At 37.9% G+C, this 23,773-nt stretch overlaps 1 protein-coding gene across 2 annotated transcripts in view; it reads left to right on the top strand.

Annotated features, from left to right (window-relative positions):
* Positions 1-23,773, top strand: part of LOC116911684 (contactin-associated protein like 5-4) — a 465,842-nt gene that overhangs the window by 346,445 nt on the left and 95,624 nt on the right. For both annotated transcript variants that reach the window (XM_032915638.1, XM_032915639.1), the window contains exon 5: positions 14,448-14,651. In XM_032915638.1, the coding sequence (XP_032771529.1) occupies positions 14,448-14,651 (204 nt within the window). The remainder of the gene's footprint in view (positions 1-14,447; positions 14,652-23,773) is intronic.

The raw sequence follows: 23,773 nt of genomic DNA, 5'->3' as shown, positions 1-23,773 counted from the left end.
ATTTTCTTTGATTTGGAATCTTTTCCTTTCTTTTCTTTGTTTTTTCTTTCCATTTCCTTTCATTTCCAGTGAATATGGAATTTATTTAAAAAAAATACAATACAAAGGGACCACAATTTCTCCTCTATTCACTCCTCCAATCACCCTTCAGTTCTCCTGTCACCCAGATCCACTCCTCCTCTGTCTCCCTTCAGAAAAGAGCAGGTTTCCAAGAAACAACAACGAAACAGGAAGAAACAAAATGCAATAAGATAAAGTAAAATCCCTCAAACCAAATCTTGTAAAGGCATTCCAACTCAAACAAAAGAGTGCTAGGAACATGGAAAGGAGTCAAGACATATCAGCTCCCACAGTTAGGAGTCCCACAAAAATGTTAAGCTAACATTCATACCATACATGCCGAGAACTTGGTACAGATCTCGATAGGCCCTGTGCTTGCTGCTTTAGGCTCTGTGAGCTCATATGAGCACTGCTTAATTGATTCAGTGGGCCATCTTCACCTGATGTCCTCTATCCCCTTTGATTTTCACAATTTTTTTCTGTCGCCTCTTGCATAGGTTTCCTCAGGCTCTGAGGTGAGATATCTGATTTAGACTCTCTCTGTACCATTACTAACTATGCCTATCTGCATCCACTCCCTCCCGCTGCTGGAAGAAACCTTTGTGATGAAGTTTAGACAAAGCAGATCTAACAGTATAGCACATTATCTTTAGGGGTCATTTCACTGATTTTGTTTGTTAGACCAGTCATGTCTGGGCTATCTAGTCTGGCTTCTGTCAATGAAAGCAGTGTAGAGCATGGATTTCTTTTCATGGATTGAGTCTCATGTTAAATCAGACATTTTGCTTGGACCCTCCCACAAGTTCTACACCATACTTGTCTCAGCACATCTTTCAAACAGGACAAATTGAAGGTGAAAAGTTTTGGGGCTGGATGTGTGTCCATATTTTTTCTTTAGGCATACTGTAGAATACCTTCCCACATCAAAGAGACTAAGACATAGGGATGAAAGCTCCATACAGGCATCAACCCAACCTGTCCACATTCAATGAATTGTGTGTATATCATCCTCAGCAATGGGGCCTTGTTGTCACTTGGTACAGAACAGCTTCTGTACAAGCAGAGCATCAGCCTCCATTGTTTTGAGATCTCCACAGGACTGTCTTGGCCAACAATTCAACTGAATACAATCTAGTCCTGCCATGTGAGCTTTAACTGAGTATAAGGCACAGCTAGTTTAGACTCTGCATCTTATATTATTAGGTATCCTCACTATGATCACTCTTATAGATCCCAGTACGTTTCCACTGCACTACCTTTCCACAAAGCTCACCCCATAAATCCCCCAATTTGATCTGTCTCTAGCTGCATGCTCTTCCTGTCTGCACTGATGTGATCCTTCCCACTCCCATGTGTCAGTCCACCTAGAAAACAAAAAAATATTTTTATGTCCCCTGCCCTATGAGATCCATGCATTTTTCTCTCTAGAACCATCCTGTTTACCAAACCTCACTGGTTCGATGGATTGAAGCTTCTTTACCATTTACTTAATTTTGCTCACTTCAATTTTCACAGTATGTATTTCTTCAAATATCACCGAAATTTTGCATCACACAGAATCCTTGAAATGTCCCATTCTTTAATGAAACAGAACTTGTCTTCAATGTCAAACTACTCACTACCTAGTGTATGCCTTTGGGAAGGTGTATTACCTTTGTGTCTTGACCTTCTCATTTTTAAAAGGAAGAAAAATCTAGATCATACATGACTGTCAAGCCAATTAAATGAAGTGAGTATATGATAGCAACTATCCAAGGATAGTTTGCTTAACCCAAGGCACACACATTTCCATAAGCCATTGAAAATTTGTGAGAGAATGTGGAAGGCATATTTAATTCTCTCAGATTATTCCCCCAGTATCTGTAATAAGCAGTAATTGTGGTACTAGGGAGATAACTCAGCAGGATAGTGTTGGCTATGCAAGTGGGATGACTTGAGTTTGAACCCATGTAAAAAATGAAATGTTTTTGGGAGGGTACTTCTGTAATGCCAAAAATCTCACAGAAAAACTGGAAACTGAGAGAGAGCTTATGAGGCAGCTTAGTGGGAGTACACATCCTGGTTGTAAAAACAATAAAAAGGAAGCAGTATGCCTCAGATAAAAGGTCTAAGAAGAGAACTGGCTCTTAAAAGGTGTTTTATGATCTCCACAAGCACACAACAGCACAGGCATATGTATAAGTGTACACACACACACACACACACACACACACATACACACACACAATTTGCAAACCATACCCTATAACAATACCTGTTATAAGAGCTCATCTTTAATCTGGATGAATCTTACTGTATAGTATATATTTTCTTTCATTATCTTATAGTTTTACAAAGAATATGTCAATATATTTATACTTAAGTAAGTATACATAAGTAAGATTTTAATGTACACAACTAGACTCTATCTGCAAGTTAAAGTCCAAATAAGGCAATCCTAATAAAGATAAAATAGCATCCAATGAGGAAATTCTAATGTACCTTGTATTTCATTTTGTTTACTGACAACAGTAAAAGTTATGATCTGTTATTACCATTTTAAATCTGCTTATCTAAGTCATGGTGGGGGTGGTAAATCATCTGCCTGATGCCTGGAGAAGGGCTTAAGTATTTAGTGGGAGAGACCTTAATCATTCTTCAAAACTTCTCTTGGGGGGTTGGGGATTTAGCTCAGTGGTAGAGCGTTTGCCTAGCATGCGCAAGGCCCTGGGTTTGGTGCCCAGCTCCGAAAAAAAAAAAAAAAAGAAAAAAAACAAAAAAAAAACTTCTCTTGGACTTCTGCTTCTCCATCTGCAAAATGGTCATAGCAACTGAAGTGTAAGTTAATTAATATTTCAAATGTCCAAGATATTTGTCTGATTTTTTTGGATGAGCAAAATGTTTCTGTTGATAAATCTTGGTGATTTTAAGAGAAAAGCATGTGTCATCCTATCTGGTTGAGTCTGTGTTCAATGAACAGAACATCTCATTACTGTGGGTAAGCAAGTATAAATAGATACTGCAGGCATCACAGGTCTAGCATCAAATATGACAAAAATGAGTAGTGGTTCTCAACCTTCCCAATGCCATGACTCTTTAATACAGTTCCTCATGTTGTAGTGACAACCAATCATAAAATTATTTATGTTATTGCTACTCCATAACTGCAATGAATCATTATGTAAATATATTATATGCAGGATATCTGATATGGCAACCCAGTGAAAGGGACATTGACCTCCAAAGTGGTCACAACTCACAGGTAGAAAACTATTATTCAGGAGGGAATTAACCTTCTCAGTGTGAATGGACAGCTAGCACCTAAGTTGGGACAGTTAATGAGGTAGGTCTACAAAAAAATCATATAACTCTGATCCATAGTTATTACCTTGGGTCACTATTGGTTGTTTGACTTTTCCTAAAGGGACACAAATATATATTCATCCAAGACTAGACATTGAAAAAGTCTTAAAATAGATTTATTAAAGACCAATTTGAAAATACATGAGTTTATCAGGTTTACTTATGAAGCAAGGTTAAGGAATTAATTACAGAAACAAGGATGACTCATTATCAATTTACTTTTGCATCATCAAATCCTGCCCTAGCATACAAAGTTGTATGTCTGGAGCTCCTTGCACAATGTGTAGGCTTCTGGATAGATCAGAAAATTATCTCTCCCCAACCGACACCATTGCTTATATAACCTTGGAGAAGGGCTTTATGAATCTTGTAAATTTTAGGAACTTCCTGATAACTAAGAGTTGTTTACTTCTTCAGTCTTAGATTTCTTCTAGAATGAAAAATAGTTTCTTAATTCTTATGTGTTTAAGACATCTTCTGAGGCCAATTCACATATTCTTCAGCTCTTTATTTCTTTACTCTATCTCTACTGCATGTGCCCTGAACCATGGCAATTGGGAGGCAAGATGACAGAGATGTTTCCAATATAGGTGAATACTCATCCATATTCTCAGAGCATTGAAGAAGTTATCAAGACTTCCCCAATCCAAACACTCCAGCATTTTAGTAGCACCCATCTTTATACAATCTTCATATTACACACAAAATTTTTTCCATTGGAAATCTCATTTTATTATGAAATTATATTGAATGTGTATTCATATGCAAGTGTCTATAATTCTATAATTCTCACTGTGACTTTGTAGGCCAGGCTTCTATAGACTCCATTAATTATCAATAGAAATATAACTCATGAAGGTCCAGAACTTACCACCTGACAAGTTGCTGAACGAGAAAATACTTATTTCTCCTCTACCAGAAGCTCAGATTTCTTTAGATATGGTTGACAGCATGCAGATCTGGTTCCTTGGAGCTAATGCATGTCTATGACCTTCTATCACACCAATAAAGGCAGTACTATCTAGACTATCCAGAAACTACAGGAAGTAAAATGTAGATCATCACAGCTGGGGCAGGTTATAATGAACGGGACAATATGAAACCACTGGAGAAAGAAAGTTCTAGAGTGTAGAAGTTGACTGAGGAATTCAGAACTTCAAAGTGTTCTAGTGGTCAATGATACTCAAGTGCAAGGTCATGAAAAGAAATGGGAAGTGAAAAATAACAGCAAAATTTGTGTGTGTGTGTGTGTGTGTGTTAAACATGGAGTTTTCAAACAAGTGTAGCAAGATGCACAATTCTGGAAAGAAGTAAAGCCTATAGTTTCTTTGTATTTGTCCTACTCAAGAGCACAGCTCTCTTGTTATAGTTTTCTTTGGCTTCCAAAAAACAAAGTCACACTTCTCTGTCTTTATTTTCCCAAAACACACAAAGACCAAGGCCTGAACAATGTCAGACTCTCCTAAAATGTGTAATTTCTAGATTTCCAATGTAGGATTCTAACAAGAGAATAGACACTGGAGACAGCACAATGAATATTAACATATAAATGGAGCCAGTTAGCAGAAGACTGGAGTCCCTTCCTTGCCAAGCCTTCATACATGTCATGTGTGTATGAAAAAACTCATGCCACACAAAGGAAGAAGAGGCAGGTGCTGTTTTTTTATTCTATAAGGAGGCATGTATCCCCTGGCCCAGGGTTCTTAAACACACGGTTACATAAAAACTTGTGATCAGGTGTCCTCAGAACTCAGATCTGCACTGTTAACAGAGTGATGTGGGAGATGTTTAACATAGTAGTGGTCCATGACACTCTAATGGAGTGATGTTCTCCATGTTGTCAGAATGAAGAGCTTAAAGACTGCATTTCCCACTGAGGTGGGATCCATGTTATTGTGAATAAACATAGATTTTCAGTTACTGCATAGGTGTCATCTTTTCACTGTCTATCTCAGCCCATAGGAAGTAAACGTGCTGGAAATCAAGATTCTTGTTCTCCATCACTTAGCTTCATGTGTTCTTTTGACTTTTGCACACTACATTCCAATGATGTGATGTTAGGTCCACCTCTTTTCAAATACAAAATTCAGTGTTGGCATACTAATGCATAATACTGTGTATCCGCTTCTTCCTGTCCTTTTTGGACTGGTCAGTCTTTCTTTTCTTTTTTTTTTTTTAATGTTACATCATTTGTAATGGAAATCAAGCCTATCCCCACACCTATCTTGATAGAACCCAGGACAAACATGACTGAATTTCCCTCTAGGTCCCAACAGCTAGTACACGGCTGGTGAGGGCTGAGAATTGACAGCTGTCAGGGTGGTCAGCAGCACCAGGTACAGTCCTTTCCAGCGAGGCTCGAATGTCTGGGCTCAGTGTAGCTGCAGTTTTCGACCTGGAACTGATGGGATGTCTCAGGGGTCTCCGGGGCATAGGCTGCTGTCAGCTGTGAGCAGATTTCTTTCTGTATCACCTGTAGGTCTTTTAGCCTGGCATACAAATCATTATTACTATGACATGTTGGTTCAGTAACATCATCTAATACAGTCAGAGGAGTTGAGGCCCCATATAAGATCTCAAAGGGGTAAGGCTGAATCTGGAAGGGGTATTTCTTGCTCTGAAGAGAGCAAGAGGGAAGGAGTGTCACCCAGTCTGCGCCAGTCTCCATGGTTAATTTAATTTGGTCAGGGTCTCTTTTAGAGTTTTATTTATTTACTCTACCTGTCATGAACTTTGAGGTCTGTAAATACAATGTAATTTCCAATCGACCTCTAAATACTTGGCCACACCCTGGCTTACCTTGGCAACGAAAGTAGGGCCTTTGTCTGACCAGATTACCTTGGGCATTCCAAATCGGGGGAAGATTTCTTCCAGTATCTTCTTGATGATTGCAGAGGCCGTCTCTCATTTGGCAAGAAAAGCTTCTATCTATTCCTGAAAAAGTATCTACAAGCACTAGGAGATACTTGTGATTATATTTTTCTGGTTTTATCTCAGTGAAGTTCACTTCGACTTTTCACTAAACTCTCTAGGTCTCTTTGCCCTGTTTGCTTGCTAAGCATTCACTGTATACTTTCTACTGTCTCTCTGGCTAAAATCTTAAAGTCTATTACATACACCTTAACTATTTGGACAAACTTTTTATCTAAGTGAGTCCATCTGTATTTGGCAAAGTGAATCTTTTGTTTGTTCTCTGAGGAATATAGTTTTCCCTCAAGTGTGCCATTGTCTTTTTTTTTTTTTAAGCAATTTGGGCCTTTTCTTCTGTTGTACATTCTAAGTGAGGCCATCCCTTAGTCTAATCCCAGTTCCCAGTGGCTGTCTCTTGCAGGCCTGTAACCAGGATAGGCTCCTGCATAGCCATTTCCCGAGCCACTTTATCTGCTTTGTCACTGTCCCACGTCACTGAATCTCTTCTCTCCTGTTTTCCTGGGCAATGAATGGTACTCACAGTTGTTGGCTTCACCAGGGCATCCAAGAGATGGCAAAGGCATCTGCAGTGCTGATGTGCTGGGGAGGTAGAAGTTCAGCCATCCCAGATGACATCGTTTTGTCCACCATGGCAGCACCCACTTATCTCTGACCTTCATTCATGAAGAGAACTGTTCCCGTCTGTGACAAGGTCCTCGGCTTTCAGCAGCGGTCAATCAGCCAGTCGCAGAGGTCTTTCCTCCACCCATGGGCTTCTGAAAGTACTTGACACTCGTGCTGTGGTGGCTCCAGGTCTGGACTGGGCAGCAAGGTGCTGGTCAGTCTTTCTATGTATATATTTGACTTGCATTTACCTTTCCAAGCACTAATGGATACTATGTGTTTGTTGTGTGCATTGGCAAGCAGTAAAGCTTCAAGTGTTGCCACAGTGGGAGAGTAACAGTAATCAGATATATATATAATCCATATATATAATATATATATAATTATATTATATATATAATCCATATATATATAATATATATAATCCATATATATATATATATATATATATATATATATGATCCATATATATAAGGCTATTAACTGGAGCATCAGTTCATGGTCCACATCTCCTTTCAGTTAATTCAATCACAATTTGTAATCTGTTTCATATTGATTTAACAAAGACAGTGTGTCTGGTAAGGTGGTATATAATGTACTGTTATATAAAATGACTTGTGTTAACACAACTAATTGTTGAGTTTTCAATTTATTTCTTTCCTTGTTTGTTCATTCTCTAATGGTTTCACACATGAATATAATACAATATTATTATAACTGCCTCCCCCCATGTCTTCTCTTTAAACGTGTCTGCACTCTTTCAACATTTCATTCATGCTTGTACAGGTGTATGTATGTGTATGTGTGTATGCACATGTATCAAGGTAGACTAGGGGAGTCTACCTAAGTTTCTAACAACTTTATATACTTAATACAGGTTTTCTTTTACATTTAACCAGAGGATATATTGGGGCTGAAAGTGTGTACATATGAATGTAAGTTTCTTTACCACTTAAATGTCTTTCTAGACCCCTGGATACCATATTTTTTGAGAACAGACCTCTCATTGAACGTGGAATATGCCTTTTCATCTAGACTTCCTAGGCACAGAGTCACATGGATCCTCCTGTTTCTATCTCCATAGTTCTGAGTTTACAGGTACTTCTGGTTGTTTTGAAGGAAAGTTAGTACCTGACCTTAGCCTGGTCCAGTAATAGATAGCTACATTTTTAACTCATTGAATCATATTCCCAGCCTTGTTTTTTATTTTTGGGTTTTTTTTTCTTTATTAACTTGAGTATTTTGTATTTATATTTCGAATGTTATTCCCTTTCCCGGTTTCCAGGCGAACATCCCCCTAACCCCTACCCCTCCCCTTCTATATGAGTGTTCATCTCCATATCCTACCCCCATTACCGCCCTCCCCCCAACAATCACGTTCACTGGGGGTTCAGTCTTAGCAGGACCAAGGGCATCCCTTTCAACTGGTACTCTTACTAAGCTATTCATTTCTACCTATGAGGTTGGAGCCCAGGGTCAGTCCATGTATAGTCTTTGGGTAGTGGCTTAGTCCCTGGAAGCTCTGGTTGCTTGGCATTCTTGTCCATATGGGGTCTCGAGCCCCTTCAAGCTCTTCCAGTTCTTTCTCTGATTCCTTCAACGGGGGTCCTGTTCTCAGTTCAGTGGTTTGCTGCTGGCATTCGCCTCTGTATTTGCTGTATTCTGGCTGTGTCTCTCAGGAGAGATCTACATCCAGTTCCTGTCGGCCTGCACTTCTTTGCTTCATCCATCTTGTCTAATTGGGTGGCTGTATATGTATGGGCTACATGTGGGGCAGGCTCTGAATGGGTGTTCCTTCTGCCTGTGTTAATCATTGCCTCCCTATTCCCTGCCAAGGGTATTCTTGTTTCCCTTTTAAAAGAGTGAAGCATTCACATTTTGATCATCCCTCTTGAGTTTCATATGTTCTGTGCATCTAGGATAATTCAAGCATTTGGGCTAATAGCCACTTATCAATGAGTGCATACCATGTGTGTTTTTCTGTGATTGGGTTACCTCACTCAGGATGATATTTTCCAGTTCCCTCCATTTGCCTATGAATTTCATAAAGTCATTGTTTTTGATAGCTGAGTATTATTCCATTGTGTAGATGTACCACATTTTCTGTATCCATTCCTCTGTTGAAGGGCATCTGGGTTCTTTCCAGCACCTGGCTATTATTAATAAGGCTGCTATGAACATAGTGGAGCATATGTCTTTGTTATATGTTGGGGCATCTTTTCGGTATATGCCCAAGAGAGGTATAGCTGGGTCCTCAGGTAGTTCAATGTCCAATTTTCTGAGGAAACTCCAGACTGATTTCCAGAATGGTTGGACCAGTCTGCAATCCCACCAACAATGGGGGAGAGTTCCTCTTTCTCCACATCCTCGCCAGCATTTGCTGTCACCTGTGTTTTTGATCTTAGCCATTCTCACTGGTGTAGGTGAAATCTCAGGGTTGTTTTGATTTGCATTTCTCTTATGAATAAAGCAATTGAACATTTCTTAAGGTGTTTCTCGGTCATTTGGCATTCCTCAGCTGTGAATTCTTTGTTTAGCACTGAACCCCATTTTTAATAGGGTTATTTGTCTTCCTGCAGTCTAACTTATTGAGTTCTATGTATATATGGATATAAACCCTCTATCTGTTGTAGGATTGTTACAGATCTTTTCTCAATCTGTTGGTTGCCATTTTGTTCTAACCACAGTGTCCTTTGCCTTACAGAAGCTTTGCAGTATTATGAGATCCCATTTGTCGTTTCTTTATCTTAGAGCATAAGCCATTGGTGTTTTGTTAAGGAAATTTTTTCCAAAGCCCATGTGTTCCAGATGCTTCCCTGCTTTTTCTTCTATTAGTTTGAGTGTATCTGGTTGGATATGGCAGTCCTTGATCCACTTGGACTTAAGCTTTGTACAGGGTGATAAGCATGGATCGATCTGCATTCTTCTACATGTTGACCTCCAGTTGAACCAGCACCATTTGCTGAAAATGCTCTTTTTTCCATTCGATGGTTTTGGCTCCTTTGTCAAAAATCAAGTGACCATAGGGTTCATTTCTGGGTCTTCAATTCTATTCCATTGATCTATCAGTCTGTCTCTGTACCAATACCATGCAGTTTTTATCACTATTGCTCTGTAATACTGCTTGAGTTCATGGATAGTGATTCCCCCTGAAGTCCTTTTATTGTTGAGAATAGTTTTAGCTATCCTGGGTTTTTTGTTATTCCAGATGTATTTGCAAATTATTCTAACTCTTTGAAGAATTGGATTGGTATTTTGATGCGGATTGCATTGAATCTGTAGATTGTTTTTGGTAAAATGGCCATTTTTACTATATTAATCCTGCCAATCCTGAGCATGGGAGATCTTTCCATCTTCTGAGATCCTCTTCAATTTCTTTCTTCAGATACTTGAAGTTCTTTTCATACAGATACTTCACTTGCTTGGTTAAAGTCACACCTAGGTGTTTTATATTATTTGGACTATTGTGAAGAGTGTCATTTCCCTAATTTCTTTCTCAGCCTTTTTAAATTTCATATAAAGGAAGGCTACTGATTTGTTGGAGTTAATTTTACACACAGCCACTTTGCTGAAGTTGTTATCAGGCTTAGTAGTTCTCTGGTGTAACTTTTCAGGTCACTTGAGTAAACTATCATATCGTCTGCAAATAGTGATATTTTGACTTCTTCCTTTTCAATTTATATCCCTTTTAACCTCCTTTTGTTGTCTAATTTCTCTCTCTAGGACTTTGAAAACTATAGTGAATAAGTAGGGAAAGAGTGGCCAGCCTTGGCTACTCCCTGATTTTAGTAGAATTGCTTCAAGTTTCTCTCCATTTAGTTTAATGTTAGCTACTGGTTTGCTGTGTATGGCTTTTACTATGTTTTGGTTTGGGCCTTGAATTCCTGTTCTTTCCAGGACTTTTATCATGAATGGGTAGTGAATTTTGTCAAATGCTTTCTCAGCATCTAATGAAATGATCATGTGGTTTTATCTTCGAGTTTGTTTTTTAGTGGATTATGTTGATGATTTTCCACATATTGTTTCATCCTTGTATACCTGGGATGAAGCCTACTTGATTATGTTGGATGATAGTTTTGATTTGTTCTTGGATTCAGTTTACAAGAATTTTATTGAGTATATTTGCATCAATATTCATAAGGGATATTGGTCCGAAATTCTCTTTCTTTGTTGAGTCTTTGTATGATATAGGTATAAGAGTAACTGTGACTTCATAGAAAGAATTTTATAGTCTCTGTCCCTATCAAATTTTTGGAATAGTTTTGGACAATATTGGTATGAGATCTTCCATGAAGGTCTGATAGAATTGTGCACTAAACCTATCTGGTCCTGGTGTCTTTTTGGTTGGGAGACTTTTAATGATTTCTTCTATTCCTTTAGGCATTATGGGGTTGTTTAAATGCTTTATCTATTCCTGATTAAATTTGGGACCTTGTATTTTGTCTAGAAAATGATCATTTCCCTCCAGATTTTCAAGTTTTGTTGAATATTGGCTTGTGTAGTAAGATCTGATAATATTTTGAATTTCCTCTGATTCTGTTGTTATGTCTCCCTTTTCATTTCTGATTTTGATAATTTGAACACATTCTCTGTTCTAAAAATATAAAAAATAAAAAGAAATATGGTTGTCTTTTATCCTGCTAGGTCTAGCACCACAGTACGCCAAGATATCTCTTAGATATCTTGGGGGAAACATATTCCAACTTCATCGCTGAGGCCCAGAGTCCCCAGCCACCGTACACTTTCCTACCCTCAAATCATCACATAAATCATCACAACACAATAATCTTAGATCCAATTGATAATATACAATTGCTCACTTAAACATACAAAGCCCGGTACGTACCATTCATCTCGTAAGAACATTGATAACAACCTATAAATGCACAGAGCGAGATCTTTAAGTCAGCCTTCATTGTCCTGCCCCAGCTTCTCTCTCCCTTTCCTCCTTTCCTTTCTGTTCCAGACTCCTCTTCCTTCAAACTTCTCTCCCACTCATCCTTCCTTCTCCTCCAATGACAGGCCTCCTTCTATCCTGTACCTGCCCCTCACCTGTATTTTACAAATTCAATGGGGAGAAATTTCTGGTGAAGTCACATGATTCCTGAGTATGTGACTAGGCAGCTGTCCTTGAGGCAGTGGAATTAGCATCAAAATACAGATAACTCCAGGACAAACCACAATACTCTTTGTGCCCTCTAGTTATACTGGCTAGGGGTTTATCTATCTTGTTGATTTTCTCAAAGAACTGGTTTTTGGTTCTGTTGATTCTTTGTATAGTCCTTTTTGTTTCTACTTGGTCCATTTCAGCCCTGAGTTTGATTATTTCCTGCCTTCTACTCCTCCTCAGTGTATTTGCTTTTTTTTTTTTTTCTAGAGTTTTTAGGTATGCTGTCAAGCTGCTTATATATGCTCTCTCCTGTTTCTTTCTCCACACACTCAGAGCTATGAGTTGTCCTCTTAGCACAGCTTTCATGGTGTCCGATAAGTTTGGTGTTTTTCTAATGTATTTACCTTACATGCGAATTCATAACCTAAAGTAATAAAGTTGTAAAGGTGATATACCTTATAAAGTAAAGCTCTCATATTTTGGCTAGCCATGATGATTATTGCCCAAGGTAGGGCAACAGTGCCAAGAGCTCCATAAGTTCACTTTTGAAGGAGAATGTTCACTGTATACATAAATGTAATATTAGCATTGAATGAGAAGGTTTTGAAAAACAAAGGAGATTGTGAAAACCTTCCTTGGTCTGGCCAGTTGCTTTTTAATTTAGAGTCAACAGGACCTTTTTGTTAAGTATACATGTAAAATATAAATTATAGAACTTTATTTTCAAGGTAATTACAGAAAATCAACACTTCATTTTATTTTAAACTTTTCTTTTTTAAGCATAATTCTATATGCTTGGACAGGAAATATAATTAAGTTTTCATTATGGATATCTAATATGAGGATTTTAGTTGTTTAGTAAATCCTGAAATTTTGAATTTCTGTGTCTTTTGTATTTCACATAAGACTAATTTTACCCTATCCACACAGCCCTCCATCTGTTTCTCACTGTTAAGATGGTATATGATGAATCTCTTCCATGTTATAACTTACATTTTTGTAGTATAGAATTGATCGTGTTTGCGGGACCTTTCTTGTGAGATAAAGATAGTGAAAAAATATGTAAGTAAATTTCAATAATTGTTCCAACGGGCAATTGAGATTGCTGAGTGGTGAAATGTCTGCCATACAAGCATGAAAACATGAATTTTGCACACATTTAAAAAGCTTGGCACAGTGACAGGCTTCTATAATCAGCCTTGAGGTGGAAGCAGAAGGTCTCTGGTGCTCTTTGGCCATCTAGTCTGCTTAATTGCTGAGAACCATATTTAGTGAAAAATGAGAGTTGTGGAGGCTGGTGATCAGAGAGAGAGAGAGAGACAGAGAGAGAGAGAGAGAGAGAGAGAGAGAGAGAGAGAGAGAGAGAGAGAGAGAGAATACCATGCACAAGGTCTTGAGTTGTTCCCAGAATTGCAAAAAAGCAGACACATGAAACACTCTTGTAATTCTAACACTCATGATATAGACACAGGAAGATAAAAAGTTCAAGACCATCCTTGGTAATATTGTGAATTCAGGAACAACCTGGACTGCATGAGACTAGAATATGAGTGAAGAAAACAGTGAAAGTGAACCTCTAAACTCTAAATGCATATGCAAGTACATGTACATGCCTTTGCATGTACATGAATGTGTAAGCACATTCATACACAAAATCAAATATATTCTCACTGGATATTTTGGTAGACAGTTGTCTGTATATATTTCAGAATTTTCTTTATCTCATGACTTCTTGATGTTGTCTTTATAGCTTGTAGTTTTATAGATCTCAGGGACAATATGATAATGAAATGAGGTTGGCATATAATGACAAATACTGTATGATATCATACACAGAAACTGACCAAGCTGATCTAAAGAAAATCAATAATCAAGAACTGTGATGTAAAATCTAGAGTAGAGAGAAAGGGGAGCAGAAGAAAGCATACAACTAAGTTAAAGCTGCATTAAATAAATGACTGATATTCTATATAGTATAATACAGGGAGCAAAATTCTAAAGCCCCATCATTTCTAGATCTTATGTGTTATATTTTTTCTATTGTTGTCCCTCCCATCTGGAGGCCCAATCTTAATCTTGGGGCTCTCTTACTTAATACAACTCATTGGAGAGAGCTATATGTCTGCTCCTTTTCGTGGCCTGCCACTGTTCTCATATATTGTTCAACAATCACTAATGGGTGTTTCTACTTATGCCCAGTGTGTCTGTGCTGCCCACGAATGAATAATTCCTTGGATTCTATCTAGCTTTTTTCTATTCCTTGTACCTCCTTGTCAGAGAGATCATACAGATTTCAGGAACATCCCTGTGAACTAAGCAGCAAAAAAAGTTGACAAGCAAGAATAGCTGCCATGAGGAAACACACTGATTTTTTTTCTCTCTTTCTTCTGTCTTCTCTCAGAATCAGATATTGTTGGCTTTGATGGCCAGAGCACGCTTTTGTATAGATTCAATCAGAAGACAATGAGCACCCTCAAAGACGTGATTTCCCTGAAGTTCAAGAGCATGCAAGGAGATGGAGTTCTATTCCACGGAGAAGGACAACGTGGAGACCACATTACCTTGGAGTTGCAGAAGGGCAGGCTAGCCCTATACCTGAACATAGGTAAGGTCACACATATGCCTATGTGTTCATATGACCTTGAGGCCAGAGGTAAAGCTAAGGTATCCTCTTTGATCACAGTCCTCCTTTTTGTGGCTGTCTCACATTGAATTCATAGCTTAATGATTTGGCCAGATTGACTGTCAAGCAAACCCCATAGCTCTACCTGCCCATATTTCTGTTCAGCCACTTATATCCATGTTGCTCTTGGCTTCTTGCCTGAGTTTTAGGGGTTAAACTCAAATCCTCATGCTTGTGTTGCCTTAACACCTGTTGAATATCTGCTTTGTGGTCTCTCATGTGTGTGTGTGTGTGTGTGTGTGTGTGTGTGTGTGTGTGTGTGTGTGTGTGTGTTAGCAAATCACTAGGTATCTCACTGTCTTTGTACTACTGCCTTGAGACAAAATCTTGTACTAAACCAGAGTCTTACATTGGTAGTTACTGCTGGTGGTCAGCAAGCTCTTAACATTCACCTATTTCACTCTATCATTGGGTACTGGGCTTATAAGCACTCACAACCATGCACTCACTTACTATTATTATTATTATTATTATTATTATTATTATTATTATTATTATATCATACAAGTGCTAGGAATTCAAATGCAGGTCTTCAGGTATTTATACTCACTGATTTTTTATAAGTTCATTATATACACGGGACTTTCGTCTTCACACACAATGATTGGAGAGTCACTGGAGGACTATCTTAAGTGATATATTTTCTTTGTCTTCTTTGAAGAAAAACAGCACTTATTTTCAAATATTTCATCTTCATGGGAGTAGAACAGACCATATTTTCACTTTTTGGGTTTTTTTGGCCAGAGGTAACATTCTAAGATAGAAGATAATTTTTCTGTGTATGGGAAGCTATCCCATAACTTTTAAATATCTTTTAATCTACATACTTAACATTCAGTTTTTAGAACTCAAGCTCTAAAGGTACTTACAAATTTATAAACATGTACCTACTATAATGGATTTTGAATAAGAGCCAATTTGTCACAAAACAAAATAAAAAACAAACAAACAAGCAAGCAACAGCAGCAACAAAAACACAATCAAGCAAAAAACAGCTCTCCTAAGTAACAGGAGAAAACTCTATTTTATTTTTCTTAGTGGGAGGTTATACCTTTGAATGAAGAAACTAAGTTCAGAAAATCCTTTCCTATGTTATGGTGGCCTGAGTCTAGAAGCATGAGTCTTCAACCTGAATAGCAGGTAGTTTAAAGAGAATCTTCCTGCCTTTCTGAAGTATGATGTTTCTTCCTTCCCTGGATGGGCTATTCCCTGGGCTTGACACACTGTCACTAGGTATACATTCATTGTTCCCAACTTCTCACCTCAGAATCAAAGAGAAGGTGAACTTTATGACATCGCCAGGGAAATGTAGGCCACAGGAGTTAGGTGTTGCATTCCTTAGTTCACAAAGGAAAACCAAATGAGCTTTCTCTTAAAAAAGAAAGAAAGAAAAGAAAAGAAAAAGAGAGAGAGAGAAAGATCTATGTTAGAGCATAAAGAGCTTTCGGGTTTTTCTTAATTTAAAAATTAATAATGTATCTTGATTAGTTTTTGTGTGAGATTGGGTTTTGCTGTGGCATAGGTGTAAAGGTCATAGGACAACTTGCAGGAGTTGGGTCTTACTTTTTACCATGTGGTTGCATAGGATCCAACTCAGTTCATTAGGCTCAATGACACATGCCTTCAACCTAGCTGAGTCATCTTTTTGGGAACCAAAGAGACTGCTTTGTCTGAGACATCCTCCCTACTTCCCCTTTAATATTTATTATTATAAATGAGAGGAAACTATTATAGGTTATTTCTCTGAGAGTAAATTGAGCCAGTATGAATCTGATGAGATTATATTACAGGCAAATTTATTGGGAAGATGCTCTCCAACAAGCCAGTTCCCTTGCTACAAAGAAGGAGGCCAGGGAGTAGTCATATGGGAGGTTAGGGAGAGAGCACAGAGAGAAAAGAAAGAGAAGAGGGGAGAGAGAGAGAGAGAGAGAGAGAGAGAGAGAGAGAGAGAGAGAGAGAGAGAGAGAGGAGAATGCAAAAAGAACTGGATTAAGTAGCAAGGAGACTCTGGGGGAAGGAGACTCTGGGGGAAGGGCAGCTCAGCACACAGGCTGCATTATTCAGTACTTTTGTCAGGGTAGGTAGGCCAGTTATAGACTGACAATGTGGGAAGAACCTAGAATTTGGGCCTGTTTTGCTATTCACCTCAGTCCTTTGCCCCAGGGTTTGAAACCAACATATTGTTATTACTGTTTATTATCTAGTAGGCAAGAAGGAGAAGTATAATTTTATACATGGTATAAACACAAGATACACAAGGGATTATAGAGCAAGCTATATTTTGGTTATCAGGAGGAGAATATGAGAATGTGTGTTGTGCAGCTTCATTCCCAACAGTAAATTATTAAGGTCTTTATTTTCATCCTTCTCAGTGGTACCTCCAAGTCTCCTCTTGGCCTCCACAGTAAACATTAAAAAGAAGTAGAAAGAACATATAGATGTCCAAATTTAATTCATAAAATCGATGCCTGATATATAAGATGAATATAAAACACAGGCAGGAGAGATGACTCTCTTGCTAACTTTCTTGTAATAGCAGCATAAGAAAATGAATTCAGTCCCTAGAACCCACAAAAATCAAGATTTGGTACATGTTTGTTGTGGTAAAATTAAAAAAGATGCACTACCTTGTTCCCACGAGTTCCCACTCCATCCAAATCCGAGTGCTCTAGCTGTTTCTCTGTTACCACTTTCACACACTGTTCCCTCGGCAGGTTTTTACCACACCTAAAACTTACATCACATTCTGTGGGCCGTGCTAGTGTGACCAAATACCGTGCTATCCCCAAGCATTCTATAGCCTAGCACAGCTTCCTGTCACAGATTGTGTTCACACTCCCAATTACCCAGTGAACTCAATAAACTGGAACCGAGTAACGAGATTTATGTGTTACATGCTCAATGTACAATACATATGCACAATTAACTTACAACCAGTTGATAAAGATATAAACCATCTACCTATATAAGACATAGTTTTTTCATCTAGACACACAAAATCCTGTACACATTCACCCTTTTGAAATAGTCTTAACAACCTGTAAATGTGCACAGAGGAATCTTAACATCCACCTCCATGTTCTCTCAGCTGCTCCAGCCGTCCCTCCAGTCTCCTCCTCCTCCTCTAAAACGTTTCTCCCACCATCCTTTCTTCTTCTTCAATGACAGCCCTCATTCTATCCTGTATCTGCCTTCACCTGCATAAGGACATCAACCTACACATGTTTATAGTTCTAGTGGTGGCAAAGCAGAGAGACAAGGATCCCAGAGTCTCATTGCCCATCCCACCTAGCCTATTTGTTGAGTTCTAAGCCAATGGGAGACCTTGCTTCCAACAAAGAAAAAACACTGGAGATCGATCTCTGCGCACACACATGCACACATGCACTTGCACATGCATATGTTTGGGTATGTACATAAACACACAGAATAAAATAAACTGGAGGCACACATAGCATAGTGCTTTTCAAGTGTCAGTTGGTATTATCTAGTTATCTGTGTTGTGTTCTTTGGTTAGAATTGTGTCTATGGAGGATTTTCATTAAGTAGTTGCCTTGTCCTACTTTCTAAGTGTAGAACAGTGACTGTTTTTTAAAGAATTACTAACTGGGCATAAGAATTTTCTCAATCCATGGGCAGGGAGTATCTTATCTCACAACTTTCACAGGATTCCTTTAGTAACTATAGCAGTCTGCACTCTGTAGAATTACAAAGTTAAGAATCACAGAAGCAGATGGAGGCTAAAATGGCAGAAGAATTGCTTGACTAGGGAACTATTGTTAAGAACTGTTTAGTCAGATATCAACAGAGCAGGCAGGTTATATCCCGTTTGCAACAGTTCAATGATTTTGAACTGAAGTGGAAGGTTGGGTGCTCCCACCACAAAGAGAGGCAAGATTCTTGCCAGGGAACACTAGCAGAGGTGCGTGTCTTTGGGAGCCAGATGCAGGGTTCAGAATATAAAACCATGGATGTATGACAACTTATCAAGACAATGGAGAGTTTTCTACACATTGAAGAAACCACATATTTTATATCTCCATTGAATTTCAGGCATTTTGCAAAGTCATCTAGCATGCATTTATAGAGATTATCAAGTCTTTTGAAAGGTATTTTTTTGAGTTTTCTATTTTTTCAGTATCTGCATTCAGGAACTTAACTATATATCTATGAATCGGTGCATTTCTTTTATGCTACATGACAGTCCTAAACAGTATTATTTTCTATTTTCTTTTATTGGAAGACAGTTTCATGCATCCGAGGCTGGCTTTAACCTTGCTACATGGCTGAGAATGACCTGGAACTTCAGGTCCTCCTGCTTTATCCTCAGGACAGCTGAGACTACTAGTACCCCATGTCCAGTTAATGCAGTGTTGGTAACAGAAACCAGGATCTCATTGATGGTAGGCAAGCACTTTAAAAATTGAGCTACATCTCCAGTTACCTCAAATCACATTCCATTGTCTCTGTCAATTATGTGATATACAAAAAGTACACACTTGTAAAATATAGATCTGAAAGCTCTTTGAATCTTACCAAATGTCATTACATTAATCACTAAGAATCTGTATGTCCTCATCAAATTGGAAAGAACATAGGAACCACAGCCCAACCAGTGGCAAGGCTAATTTACAGTTTAAACCTCCACCCAGAGCAGACCTTGGGTTCTGGCTCTGCACTCACTTCTACAATACCCAGAGGGATCCAGACTCCCAGGTTCTGTAATACACACAGGAACACAGGAGAGGCCACAACATATGCCCCAACACTCTGAGTAACTGGTCCCCCAGAACCACAGGGCACAGGTAACCCAGCCCAGCCAGTGATATGTGTTTCTTCTGGTCTGAAACTGTTCCTATATCATCCACGCTTACAATACACAGAGGGATCTCAACTCCCAGGTATAGAAGAAAACTTACCAAACCTGAAGAAAGAGATACCTATGAAAATATAAGAAGCCTACAGAATTTGAAATAGATGGTACCAGAAAAGAAACTCCTTCTGTCACATAATAATTAAAATACCATATGCACAAAACAAAGAAATAATATTAAAAGCAGTAATGGAACAAGGTCAAGTAACATATAAAGGAAAACCTATCAGAATTACACCAGACTTCTCACTAGCAACTATGAAAGCCAGAAGATCTTGGTCAGATGTCCTACAAACCCTAAGAGAACACAAATGCCAGCCCAGGCTACTGTACCCAGCAAAACTCTCAATTAACATAGGTGGAGAAACCAAGCTATTCCATGAAAAAATAAAATTTACACAGTATTTTTACACCAATCCACCCCTGCAAGGGGTAATAAAAGGAAAACTCAACACAAGGAGGAAAACTACACCCTAGAAAAAGCAAGAAAGTAATCTTGCAACAAATGCAGAAGAATATATCCACACAAATATTATAGCACCTCTAACAACAAAAATAACAGAAATAACAATCACTTTTCCTTAATATCATTTAGCATCAATGGACTAAATCCCCCAATAAAAAGACATAGACTAACCTCAGTGACAAAGACAGCACTACCTCAGAATAAAAGTCTGGAAAAAATTTTCCAAGCAAATGGTCCCAAGAATAGCCATTCTAATATCCAATAAAACCGACTTTCCACCTAAACTGATTTAAAAAAAAATAAGAAAGGACACTTCATAACCGTCAAAGAAAAATTCACCAAGATGAAATCTCAATTCTGAAATCTATGCTAAAAGTGCAAGGGCACCAACATTCATAAAAGAAAATTTACTAAAATTCAAAGCACATATTGTACCTCACACAATACTAGTGGGAGACTTTGGTAATGTGCTGAGAATTGTATTTTCTATGGTTTCTATGATAACAGTCTGGATTTCTAGGGGAGCTTTCATTATATGATTGTTGTTCTTTTTTCATCAGTATAATTCTAAGTTACTACTCCTCAAATAGCAGACGTTTGTTTTCTACATTTATTTTATCAAACCAATTTTCACTAACTTTAATTAAGATGTAAGAGTTTTAAGGAAAAATGACTACAGCAGTGAATGGAATTTATTTATATCTTCCTTTTGGAGGTTCAGTTAAGAAGTAAACTTGTGGTTGATGAGATGGTTCAGTAGGTAAAGAAGCCTGCTCCCAAGGCTTACCAACTGAATTTAAAACCTGGGACACAGGAGGTAGAAGGAAGGAACCAATTCCCACAACTATTTCTCTGGTCTATGCATGCATATCATTGCATTCTCATATTCACATCTTTTCACACCAATAACTAAATACATGTAATATGAAATGAACCAGTGGGGATGGAGAGATGGCTCAGAGACTAAGAATACTGGTTGTTCTTCCAGAGGTCCTGAGTTCAATTCCTAGCAAACACATGGTAGCTTACAACCATCTGCAATGGGATCAGATGCCCTTTTCTCATGTTCATGAAGACAGCTACAATATACTCATATACATAAAATAAATGTAAAAAAGTTAATTATAAAAAATTGAACCAGTGAGTTTTGACATCACTTAGTGGTGGATTATATTAAGTTGAACAGGATCATCACTGAATTCATCCTCAAAACCACCACCAATTAAAAATGTGAAATTCCTTATAATTCAGGTGCCATTCACTATTTCATATAGGCTAACAATAATTTAATAGTTCTAACTCTAATAGTTATTCTGCTTCTAAATTATAAAAGAAAAGAATCATCTTTTGATTTTGTAGCAGAATTTTGAGATTTAGGAATTCATATTTTTTATTGGCGCTTTTATAGAACTCTATTTAGTGGGTATTTGCAAACTTCTATCTACTTACATACATAAGTTAATAATTTTAAGTTCTTAGATATTTTATTTATTAGCTGTCACTATTAATTTTATCTGAATGTAGTGTTTTCATACCTAAATATTTAAAATTGCTGAAAACATCTTAAATGCCCCAAAAATATCCCTTTGTTGAGTTTATCTGTACATTTAATGTGTTTTCCAAATTACTAAAGATTATCTCCAAATTTTAAAGCATTGGCATTTTTCCCCAGTCACATATTATTTTCATTGTCTTCAAAAACATTTTCAGAAAGCAGAAGGCCTGGACATAAATATCCTTATCAACTCTCCCAACTTTCACAAATCAATGTAGCTTACTTTGTCTGCACTGTGTTTTGCAAAGATGTTCATCTGAGACAGTGCACTAACAGGGTTCAGACATCACAAACTGCCTACTTTCCAACATAATATAAGAACTGGGTTTCTAATTGGGGAATGTATTATTGGTAAAATATGTTGGGAGATCCTTCTGATCTCTAACCAGGAAGTAGATGTTACAGAAAAGAGAATATAGGGTGATTCCTTTTGTTTTCTTTTTTGTTTTCATATGTAAGCACTGGAGACATGCATGAGTGCAGGGTTTTTCTTTGGCTGTTTGTGCACACACAAATGTGTGGGTGCGCCTTTGTGCTCCTACTAATACCTGTCTATAGTTGGAAATAAACCTCCATTTCTATTCCTAGTTATTCACCATGGATGGGTATTTCAGTTAAACCTAGAGCTCAGTGAAATGGGGAGTCTTGTGAGGCAGTTTGCACTGGAATCTTCAGTCTCCACTGTTCAGGGCTAGTCATCACACCCACCAAGCATTTACTAGTATTTCTAGAGATCTGAATTGTGATCATAGAGCTTTCACAACAAGCACTTAGGCTGTAGAGCCATCTCTGCAGCACTCAAATAATGGATTTCAAGAGAAAAATATCTTCAGTGTTAAAGCAAATGAAATAGAAAGCAAAATGCAAAAAGCCAAAAAAACAGAAAGGTTGACTCAAACTCTATACGATAAAAAGTAGACACAACACAAATTGTTGAGGAAAAAATAAATAGGTAAGAGTTAGAGAATATGTCTCACAAAAATCAAATAAAAATGAAGAGATTTTTCAACTCTACCCATACCAAGAAAAACAGTAAGTGGCATAGAGAGGTGTCTCAAGGATCAAGTGTTTGCTACATAAGTGTGACAATCTAAGTATGGATTTCTCAACACCTGCATAAAGCACACTATTTATAAGCCAGACTCTTTCTTCCAGCAGGTTGAGAGACAGAGATCAGAGCATCTCCAGAGGATCATAAGCTGTTTATTTTGGGATATTCAGGTCAAAAAAGAAACCCTGTCTGAAACAAGATAGAGGATGAAGAATGACCTTCAAAGTTGCCTCTGACCTAAAAAGGAAAATTGTGGCATTCTCTCTCTCTCTCTCTCTCTCTCTCTCTCTCTCTCTCTCTCTCTCTCTCTCTCTCAAACAAAATTTTAAATTTACTCAGAAATATATTAATATTTTTTTCCTATCAGTAGTTTAACTTGGCATAACTTTTAAAGAAGCTGAATTGGCAGCAATCTTAAATTGCTTCTAACCTACTGCTTCTTTGGTGTTAATCTAATACAACAGTCTCACTCACATAAATATGCAGGATTTGGCTTGTTCTGTCATCCATCTCTCCTCTGCTAAGGGACTCTTCAATTGTCCCTGCCACTCCTCAGCCTGGGTACCATAACCTCCAAGCGGGGAGAATATTACCTCTTCCTCTTTACTTAGTGTCTTGTCTGTATTTATGTGATCATCTGTCCTAACTACTATTACAGGAAGACACCAACACTGATGATGTCTGAAGAGAGAGCTCCACTTCCATATCTTCTGAATATATGACTATGACCAGTATTGCTAGATTGCAATGTCCTTCAGAAGGGCAGGAAGTATTGAGGAATATAAGGGTATTATTAAGGCATTACCATAATCTGACAATGGTGATAAATCAAGGCTTATGGAATAAACAAAGAATAAATCCATAAAACAGAAGAAGATACGAATCTACGAGTCCTATTTTTCAAGTACGCTAAGTGTGGTGTCCACATGCTAACTCCTACAATAAGTCAAGCATCCTTACTTAGTGATACAAATTGTACCATGAGGTCATAGTGAAGCTGTAAGTGAGCATCCTTACTTACTTGATGAGATGTCAACTGTACAAGTTAAATAGATTAGCTGTTCCTGATCCCTGAAGGTCATACAATGTCACCAAAGCA

This window comes from Rattus rattus, chromosome 10 (assembly GCF_011064425.1).
Source record: "Rattus rattus isolate New Zealand chromosome 10, Rrattus_CSIRO_v1, whole genome shotgun sequence".
In the NCBI taxonomy this organism is placed as follows: Eukaryota; Metazoa; Chordata; class Mammalia; order Rodentia; family Muridae; genus Rattus; species Rattus rattus.
Note: the sequence above shows the minus strand (reverse complement) of the source record. Positions and strands in the feature narration are given on the sequence as shown.